At 39.9% G+C, this 11,123-nt stretch overlaps 1 protein-coding gene across 1 annotated transcript; it reads left to right on the top strand.

The window, feature by feature from the left end:
* Window positions 1–69: 69 nt before the first annotated feature.
* Window positions 70–9,238, top strand: arl1 (ADP ribosylation factor like GTPase 1). The gene is given in 6 exon segments (NM_001016396.2): window positions 70–416; window positions 4,261–4,398; window positions 6,144–6,225; window positions 7,719–7,830; window positions 8,371–8,549; window positions 8,883–9,238. Coding segments are annotated over 6 exon segments (546 nt in total). The 5' UTR covers window positions 70–412; the 3' UTR covers window positions 8,914–9,238.
* Window positions 9,239–11,123: the final 1,885 nt, after the last annotated feature.

The raw sequence follows: 11,123 nt of genomic DNA, 5'->3' as shown, positions 1-11,123 counted from the left end.
TGCTTTATAGACAAGTATTGGATCGTGGGTTAGCAACAGGATATACCAGTCCAGCAAGTAACTGACCGCCTCAACAACCAGCTCTGATTGCACCATAATTACTGCTCAAACGCGCACGGACAACAGATTCATCAAACCACAAACAAAGAGCTGCCTGGCATTTCTACATTTCTCAGTTTGCAAATATACTAAGAAAATATTTTCAGACTACTAATTTTACTCCGTAAGCCTAGCAGAACTGTGTATTTTATTTTACTTTTTCTTATGTCGAATCTTGCGTTCCGAATCATAAGTGCTGTAGCTCTGTGACTGGCTGACAGAGTGACGTGGAGCTTCTGGCAGCGCTTCCGGGTGTGAGACTAAAGCAGCAGGATCAGCAGCAGCTCCTGCGTCGGCCACTCTACCGCTTAAGATGGGTAAGCCTGGGCCTGGGGCTGTACGGCCTGCGGGAGGGGGTTCTTACAAGTTAAGGGTAGGGACGTTGCTCGCACTGTAAATGGGTTGTATATGATATGTTTATAGTTAATGTTTGTATCCATGTATGCCCATAACGCACTAATGGTCATAGGAGTCGTTTGGCGACAGCTGGAGAGTACACAAAGCCCCCACCAGCCCAATAAATAGTGAGTGTCTATGGCATCTTACAGCAGCCCCTCTGGCATTTGCCACAATCCACAGATTGCCGGTCTGGGCCCTGGGTCTTGTGTAGTTGAACATTTATGCAGAGGTTTCCTTATGGCACTTTCCCATGCAAACATGTATGTAAATGTGTTGTACTCAGGCCTGGAATAGAATTTCAACTACACAAAGGCCCAAACAGCCTTCCACCATGTTGTTGAATGCCAGATAATGAAGCCAGTAACCAGCCCAATAAGTAGCGACTGTCTACAGTATCTCACAGCAGCCCCTCTGGCATTTGTCTCAATCCATACATTCCAAGGCCGGGCTTGGCACCCACCAGAAATTGTGTCCAACGCTTTCTGTAAGTCTCGTGCCATCATTACAGGGATAGGTCCTCTTAAAATTAACTTTTATTATGTTGTAGACAGCAGTGTTCTGAGAAAGTTTGTATCTGATCTTATTTTTTTTAACAGCTGCCCATTTTTTCAGGTTTAGTTACCCTAGTAACCAGGCAGCCATTTGGATGCCATAATGGGAAGATCAATAGGATTGAGACTGAAAATTAAGATAAGCAATAGGAATGTAAACCGAATGGAAATGGAACCTGAGGCGGATCAGCCTACATATAAACACAGGCAGCAATCCACCTGCACACTTGAAAAATCTTCTACTTATGCCAGCACCTAGAAGCACTGAATCCACCCGGGTACAGGCACACACAGGCGATATTCACCAACTAACGTGCGACTTTGCAACCCTTGGTGGATATCGGCTGTGTGTGCCTGCACCCGGTGGATTCAGTGCTTCTGGGTGCAGGCACAATTGGAAGATTTTTCAAGCAAATGGGCAGATTATCAGTCTGTGCTTACATGCGCATGGGGCCTTAACCTAACAGTATGTGTTTGTGGTTGCTGGGCATCAGTCACTCTGGCACCCAGAGTATATTTTTAGTTGTATGATGGGAATAGGCAGGCTTATAAATAAGAAAGCATACACAAAAAGTAATAAAGACAAATTTAAACATTATTCAGATTTGGTTTCCTTATAACATACTAAAAATACATATAATTTAAAACTCCCATAGCCATCTTTCTAGCAGTGCTGCCAGATTTCACCCCTGCAGTGGTACTCACCAGATGCTTGGTACTGCCAGCAAGTAAAGATATACAGAATAAATAATCAGTATCAAAGCAGTATTGTGTGTTATAGCCTTTTCTCACATAACTATTATTGGTAAACCTGCAGCTTATTGTATACAGGTATCTACCCCTACAGCCTTTTAGCAACAGCTGGGGGGGGGTCACAGGCTGGATATCATTTATATGTGATACAATTTCATGAAAGTTTCTGACTTTCTTAGGGCTCTTCTCCCTGTGTTCCCCTGTGTGGATCTTTCATGGGTTCCTCAGGGGACTGCTGGAAAAAAGTCAGCTCCTTCTTTCAAATGACTTTGTTCTCACTGAGGCACCTGAATACAAAGTCATTTAAAAGAAGGGGCTGTGTTTTTTCAGCAGTCCCCCTGAGGAACCTATGAAAGATCCACCCAGGGGAATGCAGGAAGAAAAGCCCAAGTGTAAGAACTCAAAGCAGAATGATCATGAAAACAAAAAGTGATGCCTGGGAAAATGGGACCTTAGCAATTTAATTCATTATGGGTGCCTAACCAGTGAATGAGCTTTTCACTGTCCTTTAAAGTGATACTGACATGAAAAAATGACTTTTCAATTTATGAATCTACATAAAAAGTTACCTATAGGTCATGTTGATCTTTTTTCACTGTTAGGGTTGGTTTTGTATGTAATTGTTGCTTGAAGTTCCTAAACCTGACTGTTTTGCCAGCCTGACTGTCCCTTCTCAGCCTGTCAGTTATAGCTTCTAGTGCTAACGGCCTACTGCTGCACAAATATGGCAGCCCCCTCATAGAAGAACATGGGGGATCAGATAAGGAATGGAAAAGCATCAGGAAATACTTTTTTGGCAAAATTATAAAGCTCATGCAAAGACAATGTTATGATAGATGTAAAAAAGTTTTCATTTCTGGTGTCATTATATCTTTAACTCTGTCCGAGGTTCTGGTAACTGTTGCTCTTCAGGATTAAATTGGTCCCGTAGAACTCATTGTAAATGACCAAAGGGGCATTTTTTCCTAAAGCGTTGGCATCTGGCTATATGAGTCAAAAGTATACACAGAGTAATTGCAGGGCAAAGCATTTAATATTAAAAATAGCATTATGATTATATTCATTATCACTAATAAGACATAGTGTGACTTCTTGATTTCACCACGGACTAGTTTAAAGGACAGTTAATACATTTTTAACCCTGGGCTGCCATCTTCTCTCCTGTCCCAGCGATCTGTTGTGGCTTCCTGTGCAGTAGAGTAAAGTTATTGGTTAGATGCGAAAAATTAAGCTTTTACTTGATTGCACACAGCCCAGTCCTGCAGCAAATATCTTGGAGACGGGGAAGAAGTTTGTGGCGCTCACCAGAATAGTAACCTAGGCCAGTGACCAAATAAAAGCAAGCAAATCTATCCCCTGATATGGCTACATTGGTGGACGATATCGTGCCCTAGGGCCCTACAATAGCATTAAAATGATAGGGATATGAAAAGTCAGTGCAAGGACAGCAGCAATGAGCCAATGCGGTCCTCAGTCTTGAAAAATCAAGCCTGCCCAATCAACATCTGGCTGATATTTGGCAACTTAAGACTGCATGTAAGGCCGCTTAAGAAATATCATGCAATTTTTTTAAAAAGAGTAGAGATAAGATTTATTAGTGCCCTATGCAATCCCTCGATCCCATTTTTATGTGTTGGTCATTCCAGCTGCACTTGTTCATAAATCAGAGACTTGCATGAAGTCTTAAATAGAATGTTAACAGAGTGCAGGTATTGATCTACCCTAGCAAGGGGCCATAGGCCAAAATGTATACACAATTGATGTTTCATGTGTCAACACTCTTTGTGAATTAACAATAGGTAACTGGGTTTCCCTGCACACACTCCCGAATACTTCTCTGTTGAATCATTGCTAAGCCTTTTTCAATAGCAAGCCTGAACGCTGACAAAACTAAATTCAGCATTAAACTTCAGCTGTCATTTGCCTTATTATTTATGCTTTCCCACACAACATTATTATTATTATACATTTTGTGCAGTCTCCCTTTTTAGTTTCCAGGTTACTGAAGAGATGGACATGACAAATGAATATATATAATCCCAAATAATGGTGTAAATGTTTTCTGCTGAAAAGGGTGGTTGAACATATAGAAAGTCACTCTACATAGCACTAGGTATACATTAAGTAAATTATCCTGTGGCAGGGGATTTCAGTAAGGATAAAAAACTCTTTGAGGTGCAGCAAATTTATGATTCAGCCAAACTGTGTTGGTTCAGGGATGATACAAGTTTTTAAAACATTTTCCCAGAAGTTTAATTTACATATAGGGTTTAGGTTATTTGAAGGGGATTTGGTTCAGTGGAACCCACAAATTATGAATTTGGTGGAGCCCAGTACATATTCCTGTGTTTTCTTCTGAAATAGTATTTTCATACCATGTAGTGTTGCAGGTTGGAGAGATTTGCTTATGCATTCAGTTTCTTTCTTGCATTAAATATCTCTGTATTACTTTTTCCAGGGGGCTTTTTTTCCAGCATCTTTTCCAGCTTGTTTGGAACACGAGAAATGAGAATTTTGATTCTTGGCTTAGACGGAGCAGGGAAGACAACAATCCTTTACCGGTTACAAGTAGGAGAAGTAGTTACTACTATACCAAGTAGGTGCTTATAACTCTGTATGTTATACTATATATGTATGTACGCCATTGGGGATTACTTATTCAGTAGTAAGAAATATCTTTATGCTGTGAATATTCTGTAGGATCATGTTTATTTCTGGATAACATCAAAGTAAATATTTCTGCTGGTCCTTTAATTGATTGAAACTGCAACCTGTATAGGGTTGTGTTAATTATGTTGTCACAACCTTCTTAAAGGGATTCAGTCATGATTTTTATGGCATACTTTTTATTTCTAAATTAAACTGTTTACAAAGCAAATAATTCACTCTACCATTAAAAATGTTATAATTGAACCAACAAATGTATTTTTGTAGCTGTAATATTGGTGTGTAGGCGCCATCTCAGTGCATTGTCTGAGCTTTCAGAAGGAGCCAGCACTACACATTAGAACTACTTTAAGGTAACCGATTGTTTCTCCTACTCCCATGTAACTGGAGGAGTCCTAAGCCGGACTTGGATTTCTTACTATTGAGTGCTATTCTGATATCTACTGGGAGCTGCTATCTTGCTCCCTTCCCATTGTTCTGCTGATCGGCTGCTGGGGGTGATATCACTCCAACTTGCAGCTCAGCAGTAAAGTTTGAAGTTTATCAGAGCATGGCTAGCCCCATGTGAAATTTCAAAATTAAATATAATTTTGAAATTATAGAAAAATACATTTCAATGCAGGACTCATGTTTTCCCATGAGAGTATTCCTTTAAGGGGTAAATTATTTCTCCCACTACAGGTGCGGGCCAGAAGAGGCTGAATTCTGGTTGGGGAAACAATACTGTTTTATTAAAATAATTGCCACCCATCAGTTCTGTGCAGTCTGCACTTGGAGGGAACTCCTGATGAGCGGACATGTTTCCTAGCACATATGTTTTTAATGACAGAACCTTCTGGGTCGCTCATTATGTTCATGCTTGTGACATCACACGCATGCACATAATCTGAAATCTGGGACACAAAGCTTAATTTGAATGTTTGTGTCCCAGAATTAGGCTTGGGCTGGCAATCTGTGAGTTACTGGCAAATGCCAGAGGTGCTGCTATAAGACAGTTGGTATTTATTGGGCCTATGAGGGGTTGTTTGGGCCTCTGTGTCTATAAAATGCCAGGGCCTATTTTGAATCCCAGTTCAGACATGCCAGAATGGTTGACTGTACCAGAAGCTCCTTTTCGGTGTGGGCGGCAAAGTGCTGGTGGGGGGGGGGGGGACAAGTTTTCAGAAAAATACTGTTGTTTTCCCAAACCGGAGTGTGGGCTTTTCTAGCCTGTACCCCCGGGAGGGGGAAACAATTTGGCCCCTATAGTTGCCCTTTAAAGGGAAAAAATACCTCTCTTTTCTGACATGAGCTCAATCAGTTGGGCTTGCGTAAAAAAGGTTTATAAATGCAATCTGAGCTGTCAAAAATAACACATACTCCACTCATTATGACTTTTAAGTGGAGTCAGTGATGATCTATTTAAGAACCATTTACCAGCCCCCATCTCCCAATGATTGGCAGTCATGCAACCCCTCCATTGCCTTGTTTCATTGGGAAAAGATGAATTCTGGGACTTTCGCAGTTCTTTAGATTTCGCCAACATGGAAAGAAGAGGAACTTTCATATCCATCACTTCAGTATGGAACAAGGAATAAAGATGCATATAAAATTCTGATGGCAGTATGAAGAATTTCTTATAGCAATGTAATTGAAATACAAATAATTCTTACATTTTTTTGTTTTTATTTTCAGCTATTGGTTTTAATGTTGAAACTGTAACTTACAAGAATCTCAAATTCCAAGTTTGGGACTTAGGAGGACAAACAAGTATCAGGTACTAAATGTTCCAATGAACAATTCTAGGACCTCATGGTCCCTAAAAATCGGCTTTAACAGTGAAAATAATAGTTGAGCCTTATTATAGTCTGTGATAGTTGTTATGAAAGTTTGTGAGTTTTACCACACATTCTTAGTTAGTCATGTGTAGTTTGTTTTTCTTAACTCAGTTTTGTTGTGGGTGTTCCCTTTACTTCTGTCAGTTAGTATTTTGGGATCTGTATGTGTGATGTATGCAGACTTCTATTTTATAGCGTTAAGGAATATGGTGGCACAAATACATGTCAGCAATAAATACTTCAGCTACTTTCTTTTCTGTCCTGTTCTGCATGATATTTCATCCTCATTCCTTTATGAAACTGCAGGGATATCTTAAAGAAGGAAAGGCTAAGTTACTTGGGTGTGCCAAAATGTTAGGCACCCCCAAGTGACTTTAATCGATTACCTTGTACACCGGGCTGGTGCCCTTGTTAAGAGAGAACCGCACCAACCCGAGGTACCTGTCGAGAGCGCTTCCTTCTTCTGTGTTTGCACTTGCGCATGCGCATTAAAGTGAAAAACCAAACTTTAACAACAAAGTCGGCTTTTCGCGGCCCAGGGATTTTGCCACAGAAGAAACGCGGAAGAAGGAAGCACTCTCTACAGCTACCCCAAGCTGGTGCAGTTTTCTCCTAACAGGGGCACCAGCCCGGGGTAGAAGGTAAGCGATTAAAGTCTCTTGGGGCTGCCTAACATTTTGGCATCCCCAAGTGATTTAGCCTTTCCTTCCAATGCATTTTCCTTTGATTATTAGATCTTTTAAGTCCCCTCTCTGCAAAACATGTTCTTGGCAATGTTCCTTTTATCAGCTTCAGTAAAATGCATGCAGGCTAACATTATCAGCAAATACACAGTTTCAAATTCTTTAAATCTTTGGGGAACATTGGCTGCTGGTGCCCTTTTTAGTTTACTGCAGTGCCCTAGAAAATTCTTTTATGGCTTGGATTAAGCAGGAAAGTTTCTGACTGCATTTAACCTGGCTTTTCCATTTGGAGTGGCCAACTCTGATGCAGCTATATTTCCATTTGGAGTGGCCAACTCTGATGCAGCTATATTGGATTTTATAAGTTCAAAATGATCAGATGTCCAGTCATCATCTAGTTCAGATGAAAATAGAATATAGCAACAAGATAATTCCATCAGTGATCAGTTCAAGGGTGAAGAAACACAGAGCTACTTAGTAGCAGCTATTTCTCACGGCTACTAAATGCTAGAAAATACCCTGCCATCTGAGAATTGCCTCTGCTAAAATATTTAGATACCGTTGTTATGAGTAAATGATCAGCATTGTCTATTTCTGTAGCTGTGACTACTAGTAGCTCTGTGTGTTTTCGCCCTAAAAGTCAGCTCCTCCATGTTATTGCAATGCAAGCTATTTCCACTTGGGGGAAGCAGAGAAACTGCATTAGAGATGATTGTAACCATGACGTATTGTGTCTTTTCTTCTTTAAGACCTTATTGGCGATGCTACTATTCCAATACTGATGCAGTCATCTATGTAGTAGACAGTTGTGACAGAGACAGGATTGGAATCTCCAAGTCAGAGCTGGTGGCCATGTTAGAGGTAGAGTATGACTAAAGGGGAATGCAATCTGATTTATTTTTCACAAACATCTACAGGGCCAATTTAAATACTGTATATTAATATGTTAATTTGGGTGAGGTATTGGCTTTAGAAACACACCTGTTATACCTGTATACATTTAGTAGAAGTTAATTATGTTGTACATAGCATTATGCCTTAACTCAGTGACCCCAACCAGTGGCTCAGGGGCAACATGTTCCTCACCAACCACTTGGATGTTGCTCCCAGTGGCCCCAAACCAGGTAGATTTTTTTAAATGTATAACTTGGTGGCAAGTTTGGTTGAATAAAAACAGGTTTCCATACCAAATAAAGCCCCCTGTAAGCTGATAGTGTGCATAGAGGCTACCTAATAGCCAATCTTAGCCCTTACTTGGCACCTCCCATGAAGTTTTATGATGCTTGTGTTGCTCTTCAAGTGTTTTTACATTTCACTGTGGCTCAAGAGTAAAAAAAGGTTGGGGATAACTGGATTAGACAAAATTGCACATCATTACATATGTATTTCTCTGTTTTTCAGGAGGAAGAGTTGAAGAAAGCGATTTTAGTAGTGTTTGCAAACAAACAAGACATGGAACAAGCCATGACCCCCACAGAAGTTGCAAATTCACTTGGCTTACCAGCTCTGAAGGATCGCAGATGGCAGATTTTCAAAACATCTGCTACAAAAGGCACTGGACTTGATGAAGCTATGGAATGGTAAGCAAAATAGCTAGATAAACCAGGCGGAACTGAAGTACCATTGGCAGTTACTCGTATTAAAATAAGGATATTTGCATGATTTGGACACTGACTCTTCTTTAATCATTGGGCACTTTGGTCTATAGTCAGATCATGGAGAGCCAGTGCAAACCCTTAAATAGTGACCACAGTGAGGCCTTTTTGCTCATATACTTCCTGTTTTAATCCAGTACATAGGCCCATAATCTACTGATCTGCTTTATAGAGTGACTGATGCCCACAGCTGGCCAGGTTTATATTCCTGCTTCTGTTTTCAAAAGACTATTGTTAACATGTGCTACTGTCTTGCAGGTTGGTGGAATCCCTGAAGAGCAGGCAGTAATTCACACTCTGACTTTGCTCTCCATCACTCCAGAAAAAGAATGTCGCTGGATGTACATATGAAATATCAAACACCACCACAAAGAAACTGTTTATTGGTGAAAATATAGTTATTGGAAAATGCACATGTCTTTAACAGCAATGTACTATAGCCAGTTCTTTGTGCTTGCTCTGTGTAGGGTAGTTTCACTTTATTTATATGACATTTTTGTAATGAATATAAAAATTGGGAGAATGTGAAGTTAGGTGTTAAGATCATCGAGCTTTCCCCTTTGGCTGAAATTGTTTATTTTTAATTATAACTAATAAAAACCTCTTTTCAGCTATGTGGGTTTTTTTTTTAATATATATTTTTTGTGGGACAAAGGACCTGTGATTGATTTATTCAGTCATGGGAGCAGCCTTATAGAAAGCATACTTGTACTTTTCTGTAAAGAAATTAATATAAACGTACTTTCATAAATAAACTGTCATTAAGCATTTGTATAAATGGCTTCTAGAAAATTCTTTCTAATCCTTTGGGTGTGTGCACAACAGGGACTAGGAGCTCCTGGGCCCAAGTGCACTATTGGAAGCAGGGTCCCCCTAGTCACATATTTGTATTAATGTTCCCTCTGCCGCAGGCACAATGATTATTGGTATTTGTGCACTTCTGTAGTTGTGCGTTTGTCTTATTACCGGTCCCCTGTGCGGTATCACTCAGATGTATACAAAATATTATATACTAATGCCGTTTCTGTAAATAAATCTTGACAGTGTGACTAAAAGCAAATAGATTTCTGGGTTCTTAACCAGTGCAAAAATGTCCAAAAAAAAGTTGTGAGAATCTAGACACACATCTGTAATAATATAGCAAATGTTTTTTTATGCGTGCATATGCAATCTGTTTACTAACGCTGTCAAGTGATAGGTGCCTTACAATGAGCTTGCAATCTAATGTAGACTTATGTATTCTGAGGCAATAGGTCTGCATTTTTTATGTTTTTTTACCTATATAAATGTTTTGATGTGCAGCTCTCAGGCTTGGGGTTTTTTTTTTCCTGATGTCTAGTTGCTAGGACTTGGCAACCAGGCACCAGGTTGGTAGTTAGAATGGATGATGAATAGCAGAGGGTCTTAACAGTAATATAATATAAAATATAATTTTAGTAATAAAATTTCTGCCTTGCAGTTTTGCTATCAATTTACTAACAAACAGCCCCATACAATTGTAGGCCAGAAACAGCCAGAATTGGAAAAATGAAGACAAATTCCTAGGGGCCATCCTAAACATTTATCTAACAGTGTCTGAGGGGTTTCATTCATCCAGGTCATGTAGAGTATCTAGTAGTGGTAAGTCTAAGGCTGATGCCACACGTGGTCTTTTTCCGCTGCGTATTTTCTAATTCTCTCGGCAGCTGAAAAACGCCGATATCATCATCCATAGAAATAGCTTGAAAAGACTCGTAGCAAACCACACAAAGCGGAAATACGCTAGAAAATGCCTTAGCGCGGATTTTTCAAGCGTAGGCCGAAATACGTCAGTTTTTGCAAAGCAAGCTATTCCTATGTATACACAAAGGCAGCTGCCAGACCTAGTGGAAATCCGCTGCGTTTTTTGCTATTTCGCACTATTCGCACCATGGAAACGAGATTTGCTACGTCACCAGTACTAGGCTGAAAAACGTCATAGTTAGGGGCTGTGTGGCTTGTGCGGCGTTTTTAGGCTGAGAAAATATGCAGTGTAAAAACGCCACGTGTGGCATTAGCCTAAAGCAACTGGACTTGCTCATTCAGCAAGACTTACTACTAGATATGTAAAAGTGAGATTCTCTTGAATCGCTTGTTCACCTTTGAATTAACTATTAGTATAATGTAATGTAGAGTGTGCTATTGCTATTTTTGTTTTTTTTAATTAGCTTTTTGTTCAGCAGCCCTCCAGTTTGGAATTTCAGCAGCTACCTGCTTGCTAGGGTCTAAATTACCCTAGCAACCAGGCAGTGGTTTGAATGAAAAACTGGAAAATGAATAGGAGAGGGCCTGACTAGAAGGATAAGTAATGACAATAACAGTAAAATTGTAACCTCACAGAGCAATAGTTTATGCTCTGCTGGGGTCAGTGACCCACAATGTGGAAGCTTGAAAGAGTCAGAAGAAGGCGGCAACAATAAATAAGACCAAATGAAAAGTTGCTAAAAATTGGTAATTCTATAACATACTAAACTTGGTCAA

The sequence above is a fragment of the Xenopus tropicalis genome, chromosome 3, assembly GCF_000004195.4.
Source record: "Xenopus tropicalis strain Nigerian chromosome 3, UCB_Xtro_10.0, whole genome shotgun sequence".
Lineage (NCBI taxonomy): Eukaryota > Metazoa > Chordata > Amphibia > Anura > Pipidae > Xenopus > Xenopus tropicalis.
The sequence above is the reverse complement of the archived record's forward strand: the minus strand, read 5'-3'. Positions and strand labels throughout refer to the sequence as shown.